The sequence below is a fragment of the Pezoporus occidentalis genome, unplaced genomic scaffold (genome assembly GCF_034315485.1).
Source record: "Pezoporus occidentalis ecotype Australia unplaced genomic scaffold, CSIRO_AGI_Poc_V1 ctg286, whole genome shotgun sequence".
NCBI lineage: Eukaryota > Metazoa > Chordata > Aves > Psittaciformes > Psittacidae > Pezoporus > Pezoporus occidentalis.
The window spans coordinates 850,929-864,705 of NW_026914785.1; the positions used below are offsets into that span (position 1 = coordinate 850,929).

At 43.8% G+C, this 13,777-nt stretch overlaps 1 protein-coding gene across 2 annotated transcripts in view; it reads right to left on the reverse strand.

Annotated features, from left to right (window-relative positions):
- GRIN3A (glutamate ionotropic receptor NMDA type subunit 3A) overlaps positions 1-12,712 on the reverse strand; it is a 75,842-nt gene extending 63,130 nt beyond the window's left edge. For both annotated transcript variants that reach the window (XM_062626010.1, XM_062626009.1), the window contains exon 1: positions 11,969-12,712. In XM_062626010.1, the coding sequence (XP_062481994.1) occupies positions 11,969-12,697 (729 nt within the window). In that variant the 5' untranslated portion in view covers positions 12,698-12,712. The remainder of the gene's footprint in view (positions 1-11,968) is intronic.
- Between the last annotated feature and the right edge of the window lie 1,065 nt (positions 12,713-13,777).

Here is a 13,777-nt window from a genome sequence, read left to right on the forward strand (position 1 = left end):
CAAGCATTCTGCACTGAAGGATTTTCTATTTATACAATGAAAGATAACATTAAGCAAAATATGGCATAATGAATGTGAAATAAATATCATTAGAAGGTGTAAAGAGATGTTAAGGGTATAACTGAATGAAAAACAGGATTTAATTACAGCTGTGTAAGTACTCTGCACTTTTCATGTATAAAAGATGATCATAAGGGTGACTGAATAATCGCAGTTTTGGCTTCCCTCTTTTGACTGCTGATGCAAGATTCCTAATCAGAGGCCACAAGAGTATCGTTAACTATACCAGCCTATCCAGCCTATTTCTATGCTGATACATGGTGATATGAACGTTTAAAGAGGTGATTAACATGTGGTGGTTTTTTTCTACCCCAAAGTCTCTGAGGAACAAACACTGATGCCATGCTTTATCATTTCACCCCTCATTAGCTCTGTAGTAGATGCTGGTGGAAGTCTGGCATGAGCTGCCCCTCTGTGTCGCCAGAAGGTAGCTGCCAACAGCAGCAGATCATCTATCTGTGTGCCACACCAGGCAGTGCATTGTTTTGTGTAACTGGCAACAAAGAGGGATATAGGGATCATACAGCACCACACCATCTCCTTTTGTGGTCCTGGAGCAAGGAAATAGCACATGTTACTGGTGCATGTAGTGTGCTTGCTGGATGACTGGGAAAGAGAGATGGCAGAAAAGCAGAGCCTTCCTTCAAAGTTTTACTTGATTTTGTACTCTGAAAATAAGAATACGCTCCTGGAAACTCCTTTTTGGCAAGTGTAACACAGTGCAATGATGCCTGAAGTTTTCATGTCTCAAAGCTTAAACCAAAAATAGTTAATACTTTGTGGTTCAACTATTCACCCTCATTTGCCTCAAGGCAATTTAAACAGAAGAAACCCAGGCACGTAACTTTTTCACCTTTTCACGACTGCCCTTCCAATGTAGAAATAAAAACTCCATGACATTAGTGTACTAAGAAAATGTAAATCACAGTACCAGTACACTCTCGAAAGAGGGTAGCTATCAGCTCCAGGTAAGGGTTTGATCTATTTTTCCCATATTCTAATACTTATATTGAATACAGTAAATTCGTAGAAAAAACTGTGCTTCTACAAAGAGCTGTTATATATGAGTAAGCCTTATACGCTGAGAAAGTGATAAATAATTACGCTTTCATCTAAAATAGCACCGGAAAATTATCAAACTGTGAACTCATAATAATGACTTTTCATCTGATTTGCAAAAAAAGGAAAAAAAAAAATCTTTTTAAGCTGGTTTGACTGAGTACGCTATTAAGATGAGTGTAATGTAACTGCTTTATCGGTAGCATCACTGAGAAAGCCTGGTGCATAATACCACTGCTCTTTCTGGCTATTAATTGCTATGTCTAATAGTTCTTTCCTTGCAACAAATGCAAAACTTCATTTTAAAAATATCAGTTTATGCTTGAAGATCTATCTCATCTTTTAGCTCTGTCTTAAGTTAGAAAGCCTTGTAAAATGCCTTACGAGCAGCTAGGGCAATCATTTCCTTCACAGTGTTAAAAAAGCTGGAAGTGGAATAGCATCCCTTTAGGGAAATACTAAAAGTTTAAAATATGCCCGTACAGCATATTCATAGATTTTTATAATGCATTTCAAATACTTTCCACATTGTAAAACAGGCCTTGGAAACTATCATCACAGATGAAAGCTGGGGAAGACAAAGTAATAAAAATACAAGAAAAGATAAAAATGCTGCCTGCTTCTGAATTCCTTAACATTCGATTTCTTCTGTATAATAATAACAATCAAATGATCACAGTAATTTCCTCAGTTACTGTGCTTTAGTGGCAGCTGTGTTCACCTTCACTCTTCTCCCTATCCTTCTCCACCTCCCCATCTGCTGCCTGAAGCCATGCAGATTCAGGTAACTGAAACATTTCAGATAAAAGTTAATTAGCCAGCACAGTGCACACCAGGTCTTTTCAAAAAGGCGTGAAGTGGAAACCTTCCAGTCAGCTCCTGACAGCTCTCCCAGCTCACCACTCCTGCAAGGGAGACTCTGTGCAGCAGGGCACATCCAAGAGGTCTAGCATTGTCTCTCAACCTGCTGATAACGCACTCAATACCTTGCAGAGATAGGTATGGCTGCTAGCAAAGCATCAGTACATACATGCTCTCTGCTTACACCAACAAGGCATATATACGCTACAGGGATGCAAGATGCTTGTGAATAGTTGTATTGTATTATGTTATTAGGAAATGGTACAGCCTGAATAGTTATGTTTTGAAATCCTGTCTATAGTTACAGTCCCAAGGCTAGCTGCACATAAACATTTGGCTGCAGTGCCCTGCAAAGGCCGCATGTAACAATGACTGTGGTTTATTGCAGTTGTGGTATGACACACTGTCAAGTCCCTGCTGAGCTCTTCATGCAGTTGTCTATAATTACCAAGAGTAATGTTAGTAGTTTGATGTGACAGCTGTGAAGCACTTGGGGCCAGATTGTGAACTTCTTAGTCACACTCACAAGGAGTCCCTTGCACAAATGGCTTTGCTCAACTGTGACTCCCTTAATAAATGAATCATCTGTCATTGCTGCCTACTCAGGCTTAGATCCTTCTCCCAGTTTTTCTGTTACTTCCACCATCTGCACATCCTCTCTCCATGGTGGTAAGAACAAACTTAGCTGATTGGGATTTGGGAAAATGTAGAGCTGATTTGGGAAAATGTAGAGACCTTCAGGGCCAGACCACAAGTAAAGAACAGTCATGGATGTCCAAAGCTGCAATCCTAAAGCCACTGACCCTGAACTTATTCCCATTTATTAGGAAATCCCTTTTGAGTAACTCCTGGTATGTTGCTGCATGCATCCAAGTGACCTTGGTCTGTCTCCTGGAACTCTGAAATGCTGACCAGGTGTCTAATCCCAGGTGATGGAGCATCAGGTGGGATCAAGCCCTGAGATACCCAGGTGTGTCTCTTTCCCTATAATTCTCAGTACCAAGGAGGAAAAAAGGCTTCCACCATTTACACCTACCCACACCAAGGCCTCACACCCTTTACAGGAAGCTCCTCTCCAGCTGCAATAAACCGCTATCTAACTTTATCTAAACTCTGTTCCTCTCCTACATGTTGGCTTAGCAGTTTCCTGGGAGGTCTGCACTATTTCTGGGGGAAGGATTACTCACTGGAAGTAACTGTCCTTAGCCAGGGATCAAGACAGCCCTGTTAATTCAATCCTGACTTGGTCAAGCTGTTTCACTTTGTGCTTGGTGATCCCAGCTCTTTGTAAAGTGCTTTCACGCAAAATTCAGTTCCCTTGTTTTTATGCTTCTGAAACCACCAAAAGGAGAGACAAAGAAGGGCACCTTTTCCTTTTCTTCTCAGTTCAGTTTATTTTCTCCTTCTCTTTCCCTGTGCCACTGATATTTATGTTTCTAGTTTTCTTGCTTCCTTTGTTTTCTCACCTCTCTTTTCTGTTGCTCCTTTCAGCTATTCAGAATAAACTCTGCAATTATTCAGAATAAACTCTACTATTGCTGTTGCAGTGAGATTCGGTATATTTCACTCAATCAGGCTGAAAAGCTGATCCTTCCCCTGCTTAGAAGCCCTTCAGTAATACCTACAGGACCATGAATTTATAGCTTGATTCTTCTTTGAAAGACAAATCTAGACTTTTAAAAGAAATGTGTTTTTTTCCCAATTTTCTGCTAATTACACTAAATACATAAATTCTAGCCATACTACGACTGGATTTCTTTCACATCAAAACATTACACGGAAATCCACAGAGGAAAAGAATAGAACACATAAGATAAATGTGTTACTTGATGGCTTAAAATTGTAACTAAGTTCAACACAACCTAAACTGTGAGTTTTCAGTATTTCATGAGCATATAGTAAACAAATTATTAAATGCATCCCAGATAAGAATATTTCTAAGTAGTCTTTGAATTTAATTGTGAGCATTGAACTGAACAGCATATAGCATGACAAGATTCTTGGCTGTTTTCTAATTTCCATAACTCTGCTTTCATTTTAGTGGAAAGATGGGGTGCTTTCTCTGACTTTTGTGGAAAAATTCATGGGGGAAGTTACACTGAACACCCCAGTTCACATTTCTAGAGTGTTTTCTTTGTTAGTAATCTGCTTGGTACCATAATTTTTGTATTCGTATAGTACCTGTGAGCAAATTGTCTTTAAATGTGTCTTACTTTTGGCCAAATTTTAATTTTTACTTAGTGAAGAAAGCTAAATATTCTTTGGTGTTTCTTCTGATAATGCGTGTCATTCAGTAAAACCAACGATTCAACACTGTCATACTTTAATCACTCATTATCAACACGAGCTTGTGCAGTGTATTATGAGAGACCTCTTCTAGGTTACGCAATCAGTAAGACTTTGCTTTGTGAACACTCAGAATAGCAAAAAATAAAAACCAAAACATCATGTATGGTATTAAATTCTGTGTTAACACAGCTTTTTTTTTTTCTGCAGAGAAGCAGCACAGGATAAGGAATAAGAAAATCTTGCTACTAGCCAGCTCAGATATTTTCTCCAGGATCTAGTATGATGAGTACAGCAAGGAAGGAGACTAGTACACAAATGCGTATCAAACTACAAAGCAGTTATCTTTGCTTTTGAATTTTAGTGTCAATTCAATACAGATATTTGTTTTCCATTTACATAGCAAATGTCTACTAGTATAATATTTAACTATAAGAATCACCTTCTCTCTACTCCTTTCCTAAATCTTAACTCTTCACCACCTTTTTCAAAGGGAATTGATGTAATTGAAAATACCACAACTTATAAAGTTTACTAAGTGATTTGATAAAACTTGACAGAACTGGATGTACTTCAAGAACAAAGTGATCATTGGCATAATTTTATCTAAGGATTCCCAGAGTCAGATACCTTAGATAATTATAGACACAGTGCACATTCTAAACCTAGGTAATAATCTCTTGTTGATTTTGAGATAGTTTGCTCACCTTTGACTTGAAGTCACCCAAATGAAGAATGTATTTCAAATAATGCTGCACCATCCAGTTTCATAGACTGCAGCATTTATATCCCCCCTAAGTATGAAACAAGCAGACATTTAAACTGTGACATCTCCAACATTTCTTTAAATAATAATTGTGAGGAAAAGAAAAATGTACAGAAAATTATGGATGGTGAATAATGCTGTGAATGGTAGCTGTGCAAAACAAGCCTTACAACTTACATTACGAATTACAAATACTGTAAAATAAGAACACCTTTATGACCTCTAAGCTAAGTGCGGAAGAAACTTAAAGGAGATGAAGTAAGAACCCTGCTGTAAAATTTCACTGAGACTTGTCTGGCAAGGAATACTAAACAACTTTTTAGTAATTCATACAACTTAAAAGTCTTGAACTAATATGCCTAAAACCACTTTTTCATCTCCAAAATTTGCTCCTTCATAAGCAACAAAACAGCTGGGAAAAGAATATATTCTAATATGTCAAAATGCTGTATACATGTACCATACAGCCTACTAAAACATTCTAAACTGCAAGTTCCCTTAATTTCAAAAGCCCAGTGTCAGGACAGTGAATTCAATGGATTTCTGAGGGGCTTTCTTCCAAAGGAGAGGGGTTGGACAGAGAACTGAAAGGTGATCCTTAGAAAATTTCACCCCATCAGAATTCTGGTTCTTTCTGTTTCAATGGAATGTGGAAATTAAGGATCCAGAGGACAGAACTGAAAGTCAAAATACTCTCACAGTTTCCTGCATTCTGAAAAGGGGTCTTTTGAAGTCATCATGAATTGAATTCTTCTTAAAACTGTAACTAGGATAAAGAAACATTCTTTTTTTTTTTTTTTAACTTTTCATTGTCCCATGCTTCTGAGTATGCAAAACTTGTTGATAGGGGAGCTATCCTTAAAAAAATTAGGGGACAAGGATGACTTCTTGTGTTATCAAGCATGCAACACACAGAGAAAACAGTCCCTGAGCATTAAACAAGGTGAAAAAACCCCACTAAACATAGAAAGTGCCAATGCAACTCCCAAATGTACGGCAACATCACTTTCACAAAACTTAAGAGCTTTCTGACCGCAGACAAGAATATAAACAAGGACTCCTTTCCCTTCAACACACATAATTTATCAACTTAAAGGTGACAGATTGGCTTCAGCTGACAACACAAGTCAACTATGAAAACTGGTACTTTCACAGCTGACAATGTCCAACACAGCACAGAAGCACAAGTAAAACCATTCTCAAATAACAACCTGAGGACAACATATGATACTGGGAAAAGCATGTGAGAGACAGGAGATTGGATCAGTTAGTAAATACCACCTTATTGCTTTTTAAGAAAAGGAGACTTCTCACATGATGCTAGGACTACAGCGCTGCCAGCAAAATGTAGTTATGCCCCTGAAATCTGTATTTAAAAGAATTAATGACTGTACAGGACACCTGGCTACAGAGAAAAACTTTACACAAAGATCTTTTACATTAGCCAGCAATGTAAAAGAATTCTCACTTCGTAGAAGATCAGAGGCCTAAACTGTCCAAGTTTCAAAAGCTCACTATGAGCAAAACTGAACAGAGACCTTTAGCTGAAAGAGAAGCAACTGAACATCTGTTTGCACATCCTTTCAATTTCTATCCTTTTTTCCATCAAGGCACCTTCCATAAACCCTCTTGAAGTGAACAGAAAAAAAGGTACATGCCATATGTATCATTTACGCAGTGTGAGGTGAGAAGGGTTGGTAATCACAGGGAAGGATTGAATAGATATTCCTCATCTACACAGTAACTACTAGTACAAACTTCAACATTTGGACTATGTCAGGCTAGCAATGATGGTTTGAATTACCAGAGCATACAGCGAAGCATGCGTTTTGCAGTCTCTTCTGGAAAATGAGATTTTTTTAAAACCTTGTTTTTCTTGGATGATCAAAACCATTTTTTATGCAAAAGTGCAGTTCTGGCTTGACGAAGGAGAAAAAAGCATCTTTGGGCGTTTAGCTGGACAGAAGCTTTTCCACATCTCCCTTCCCTTGCTGTAATTTCTGCCTGCCCTTATTGGTGCAGGTGTCTGGCAGGTCAGTATTACTCCTGGGGACACCATACACACAATGATATTCCTGGCTATTTTCTGAAGGGAAAGATGTATAATTTCCCACCCAGGGTGGTTTGAGTTATATCTATATCTATCTATATCTATATCCGTATCTAAATATATATGTATCTATATATCTATAGATCTATACACACACACTATAAAGCTGTTTTAAAGAGAAAGCATAATCCCTTTAAAAGCAAACCAAAAATTAAACATTAATCGTCGGTTTCTTTTTACAGCATCTCTTCTGAGGCTCAGCTTGCTACTTCACCAGGGAATTCACTGTTTAACCTAAAACTCTGACTTGATTTATTTATTCTTTTAACCCTCTCTTAAGTCTTGGCAGTAATCAGCGGTGCTGCAATTTCAACTCCTCAGGAAACCAGATAAAGCACAGACTAGCTATGCGGGCACCGATTATTCAGATTTACTTTATTCTGTTTCATTGCTTTGAAAAGATTCCTTTTCATGTCAAAAGACATCAAAAGTACTGATTTATCTGAAACCCACTGAAAATACTCCCTAAATTCTGAAGTTCAGAGATTTGCTGAACTTCAGCAGAGATTGCTCCTGCAAACATGATCTCCCCTGTATTTCTGATAGTATCATATATAAAATGGATATTATGGGCTATCCTTTTAACACTCTCGGCTCTGAACTGTTGTACTAGAAGTGATATCACTGTATTTATGGCTCATGTTGCATGTATCTTTTCCCTGTACAATCCCTGGGAAAATTATTAATGATGTTGGCAGTCTTGGAATAAAAGAACAAACCTATGTGACAAGCCCTGCCTCAATGGCATCAGTGCTCTTGAGTTGCTGTCTCCAAAATAATGAGCTGTCAAAGCTTCAGTGCAATTTGCATTTGTGTTAGTAGTGAAGAAATCCAGTGGGTTTTTGCTTGCTGAATGTTAGTGTTAAATTGTTACTTTTGTTTACCAAGAGCATGAAGATTTACAAGGCTGACAGTAAACTCAAAAAAGTAAACAGCTTTTTTTAGGACATAACAGCATCTGGATTTATTGACAGTATATGTTAGTCATTAAATCCCATATACATATGAAAATGAAAGATGTTGCATTTTACCCTGTGTAGCATCCAAGCCACATGTGCATTTTGCCACTCCAATAATGAGTCTCCCTCAAAAGCTGTTGCTTGTAACAGAACAAGTGTGGTACCACACTTTGTGATGGCTGTTGTCTTGTGATTGTTAATTGTCATGGAGGAAGACTATAGTGGTTTTTTTGTTGTTGTTGTGTTTTTGGTTGTTTTTTTTTTTGCTTCAGGAGAGTATAATTTAATGAGAAACAGACTTTTAAAGACACTCGAACACAGTAGGTATCTACATGACTATCGTTGCCCAGCTGTACCAATGTAGATTTCCTCTCAATCTTACATAGAGGCAACAGCCAGCATTATTGAAACATATTTCAATTCTGGATCCTTATCTTACTTTTCATTTTAAGTATTGCTTTTTGCCACATTAGGGAAGATTTGCTCAAAAATCAACATGCTCATAAGAAAGTTCTGTATGAAGTAATGATGGAAATATTCAGTAGCAGTACATACTATGTGTATGTTTTAGTCCTCACATAATGTGGAAAATGAGAACTTGTTAGATGTTACTACATTAAAAACCATCCTAACAAAAATTATGAATGCTGAGGTAAAGCAACTCGAGACGGTATCTAGCAAACGTTGAGTTCATTAGTATGCTTGCCATGCTCCTCATATGGCAGACAGTGGGCAGTGCTCTTCAAGGGCAAGAAAGTTTTGGGTCTGCCTGGAAGAAAGCTAACTGTTGGCAGCTCCCAAAAGCATGCAGCAATAGTTTTGGGGTTGGGAGAATTGCTCTGGCAAAGTATCAGTGGGAAGGGTGTCCCCAGGGAGGCTGATGCTTCACATCTCAGAAGTTCTTCTTGACTGAGTTTTCTTCTGACTCTTCTCTGGAAAACTGCATGCTGGGCCTTATCAGGAAAATCTGTCTCACCTATAAAGATGTCATTTATACTCACTTCCTCTAAAACTGCCAGTCTGTAGCTCCAGGGCCATTAAACCAGGAAGGTTCGAAGTCCACGGCACGTTCATTTTATGCCAGTGCTTGCATGGGACTATAGGTGACAAAAATCCTTGCTACAGCAGGCAGTAACACACCAGAGGGTTCTGAGGTCAGTATCTCTGGGGTTCCCCAGGTCCAAGATGCTGTTGAAAATCCTGTAACTCTGGAAAGCATGTGAGGTAAGACTGCTGAAGTTAGGAGTGCTGCCTCCAGAGTTAGGCTTAAAATGGTATTTATTGAGTGAAGGTATGAAACAGTGTTCAGAAAGATGTCAGGCTCTCCAAGCCATCTTGAGAGACTAATACACTTGTATTACCTGCTGGTCTTTAAGTAAGACTGAGTTTTTTTTCAAATCCATAGAGCCTTGAAGGGTTATTTTTTTTTAGCTCAGCTGAAAAAAAGACCAACCTGGACTCTCGTCAGCACAGGTTCAATGCCAGCATTGGTTTCACTGTCACTGGAGACAATGACAATTAAATGTTTGCTTAAAAAACAAAGTCTTGATTTGGATAGATTGATCGAGTTGTCTCCCCATTGAGAGCAATCTGAAAGTTAAGCAGAAGCTTTGAAGTTTGTGGAAAGGAGCAATGGCTCTAACCTGCGCTGTATGTGTTTAACACATCTTGTGTCATCAACATAGACTCATCTCTAAGATGAAAGAGAAAATATTTCTGTTTTTAACAGGCATTGCAATACAATGCTGGGCTTAGGATCTGGTCTTCAGGGAACTTTTCCTACTGACTCCATTGCAACTGCAAGTGTAGCTGCAAAACTGGTAGATGTAACTGTGAAAACTTGGGTGCTACTGACACCCAATTTGCATCAAAAGTGGCATCCAGTGGCACTGATTACCCTTGAGTTTCCGTACAAATCTAGAGAAACCTGAGTTACATGAAATTTGCTGAGGTAGAGAAAACTATCAGAGCTCAGACCAGCATACAGCAGTCAGTCATGCATCTTCAGTTACAGACTAAGAGCTGCCTAGCACAGACTTTCTTTTCCTAACTTTTCTATAACAATCTAACTCAAAAAATACAGAAGTCCAGTGGTGATCCAGGCAGTTTTGCATTTACTTTTGAAAAGTAAAATCACTGGTAATCTTTATGTTCTGATTACATTTTGAAGGTAAACTTGAGCTACCTCTTTTTATACAAAACAACTACTTCTCCTGGCTGTTTACATGGCAGGTTCTGCCATTTCATTCATGATTTCCATTGCATGGGTCACACAGATTAGAGCATTGTTCTTTGACCTGAAGATGATTACTGGCATCAACCACACATTTGCAAAATACTGAAATGTCGCCTTTTCCAGAGTGTGTAACACTAAGTTGTTGTCTCGGTTTCAGCTGTAACTGTTATTTTTCTCCCTCTTAGTAGCTGGTGCAGTGCTGTGCTTTGGCTTTAGTCTGAGAACAGTGCTGATTAACACACCAATATTTTAGCTGTTGCTAAGTAATGCTTATCCTGGACTTTTCAGTCTCTCATACTCTGCTAGTGAAGAGGGGCAGGAAGCCAGGAGGAAGCAGAGACAGGACACCCGACCCAAAGTAGCCAAAGGGGTATTCCATACCACAGCATGTCATGCCCAGTTTATAAACTGGGGTGAGTCACCCAGAAGGCCCAGATCGCTGCTTGGGTTGGGCTGGATATCAGTCGGCGGGTGGTGAGCAACTGTATTGTGCATCACTTGTGTTCATGGCTGTTTTTTTTTCTTTTCCCTTTTAGTTTTATATTCTCTCTCCCTGTTATTTCCCTTATCATTATTATTATCATTAGTAGTAGTAATTTTGTCTGATACTTTAGCTATTGGGCTGTTCTCATCTCAACCCATACGGTTTACATACTTTCTCCTCCCACCTGGAGGTGGGTGAGCAAACGGCTGCATGGTGCCGAGTTACTGGCTGGGTCCACACCATGACAATTGCCATCTCTGTGTAACAGAAAGTTTAGCTCCCGTTGGATACTACTACTATTTGTGCCCAAGACAGTCATTAGTTTTTACTCTTTTAGCTACACTAACACACACAGATACTGTCGGAATTAAGTTTCTACTATTTTAGTAAGGCAATTAGATTTAGCAAAAATCTGATCTAGCAACAATGCCTGAGCTACAAGTAAAGAAAATCCTAATGCTTTAGAGAGCTCAATGCAGTCAAGTTACAGTGAACAACTTCCCCAGGAAGTGTCACCTGGTGAACAACCTACACTGCCCACACACAATAAGAGCGCAGCATTTAGACCAGTAATAAATTCAGTGAACACCCTGAATGCTGGGTTTAGACTTTACTTTTTTTTTTCTGATTTTTTTGATAACAACCTCATTTTTGTCTGCAAAGCATGTCCTTCTCCAAAAGCTAAGCTCAGGACCAAAAGAAAAGCAGATCCTCACCAGTGCGTATCTTGGACACCACTTCTCAAGTCTGCAACTTAACGCAGCGTATGACTTCAGGCTCGCTACTTAGCTTTTGCCACCGAGCTGTTCCTTTCCACAGAGAGGATGCTTCTCCCCTCTACCGCAGGGCTCAGAGGAAGGGGCAACACGGGAGACGATACAGGAGGAGGGAAAGGAGAGAAAAGCGATTCCGAAGGCCCCAGAGTCAGAGGGCTTCTTCCCGGGCAGGGGTCGGGCAGGGTCCCTCCGCATCCCGGCCGCTACCCAGCTCCCACGTCCTCCACGACTCGCCCAGACACCGGTCGGACCAAGGACCCTTCCCCGCAGAGAACAGGGTGCGGGTGCCGCCCCTGCAGCGAACACCGCGCTGCCTGCCCCTGTGCGGGGGCAGCCCTGCCCGCCTCCCCGCGTACCCCCCTGCGCCTTACCGGACTCCGCCGGTGGAACTCGCTCAGCACGATGCTGACCACGGGAATGCGCAGCGCCGCCGAGATGAAGTCCAGCTCCAGCATCTCCCCGCGGCTTTGCGGGAAGGCGAGGATGGCGGAGACCCCCTGCACCACCACTGTGTGGCAGAGGCTCTGCAGGAAGGAGAGGGGGTCGTTGCTCCAGGAGGCACTGGGGGAAGAGAAGGGGAAGAAGGGCAGGTCGCCCAGCCCCGCCTCGATAGCCATCACCACCTCCAGGGACAGGTTGTAGGGGAGCAGCCCGGCCACTCTGTTGAGGTTCGCCACAGCCAGCAGCAGCGCGTCCCGCGGCGAGGGGGGCAGCCGCAGCTCCCCGCCGCCCCCCGGCCACCTGCTCCGGGGCCCCGCGGCGATCACCCCTTCGGGGCTGCCTCTCGCCCTCCTCCAGCCCGCCGCCTCCACGGGCCAAGCGGCGGAGCGGGGCTGCAGGTGGGTAGCCCCCACCCTGACGGTGTGCCCGATGCGCCGCAGAATCTGGCAGGGCTGCGGGTGGGACGCGGAGCCGGGCACCGCCACCAGCACCAGGGCACAGGGCGGCAGGAGCAGCAGGCACGCCCGGCCCAGGAGCCCGCGCACCCCTGGCCGCCACATGGCCGGGAGCCGCCCGCCGCCTCCCCCAGCCCCAGCCCCAGCCCCAGCCCCAGCCCCTCCACCCGCCTCAGCCACCCCGCGGGCGGCCGGCAGCGGCATCAGCCGCGGCGGGCGGCCCCCGCGCTGAGCCGGCCCCGCCGCCGCCCATGGGGCCGCCGCCGCTCCCCCGCCCCGGGGCTGTAGGGGGGAGTCGGCCCCTGGCCCGCCCACCGCGGACCCACGGGGCTGGAGCCGCCCGGCCCCGGGGCGGCACCCCGCACCACCCCCCGCAGCCGCCGGCACGGCGTCCCTGCTGCGATCCTCCGGCTGGGTGTCCGCGTTGCCCTGGGAGGAGCGAGACTCTCCCCTACGAGGCGGCCCTGCCCCGCTGCCAGTCGCAGGCCGGGTTCCTTGCAAGGCTGCCCGGACCGGGTCCCCTTTCCGAGGCCACCGTACGCTCCCGTGTTCGTCTTCCCTCCGCACCTGCACTCCCTTCCCTGTCTCCCTCGAAAGGCTCCCGTCCACAGCCCCTTGCCCGGCTCCCCTGCAAGGCTTCCTTTTCCAGTCCCCCTTCTCTCCCCGGCCGGCTCCCCTCCGCAGCCCTCGGTGCACTCCACTGCCCAGCTCCGGAGGCGAGAAAACTTGCGGGCGGTGGGCTGCGCTGCGCTCCCGCGGCGAGGGACGGCGAGCGGCAGCCCCGCGCCGGCTCCTCCCCGGTCAGCCGGGACTTGTAGTCGCCGCCGGCCCCCCGGGGGACGAAGGAGGCTTTCTGGAGATAGCCCTTTCTCTCCACTCCGCCTGCTTGCTCCCCGGGGAAGCGTCCCAGGACAGCCCCGACGGAAACCTCTGCCCGGGCGCTGCCCCGGGGCCATACTACCCTCGCGGCACCGGAGAAATGAAATGGTTTTTCTGGCGCCGAGAAGCGACCCCGGGCTGTCCCGTCCTCGGAGAGGCTGCGGGTCGGAACGGGGGCTTTCCTCGGCTAGGGGGAACGGGGAACCAGTCCCTCGCCGGCACTGCGTACTCGTCGGGAAAGCCAGCCCTGGCGGCTCTTTTTGCCTCTCTCATGCGCTTCTGCTTCAAAACAAGTAATTTTTAGACAAGTGGAAACTGAGATCCAGATTCAGCAAGCCACGGACATTTTAATGTTGCTTTTATGGTAGAATACCTTTAGCCGTAGAGAAAATAGCACAAAGCGAA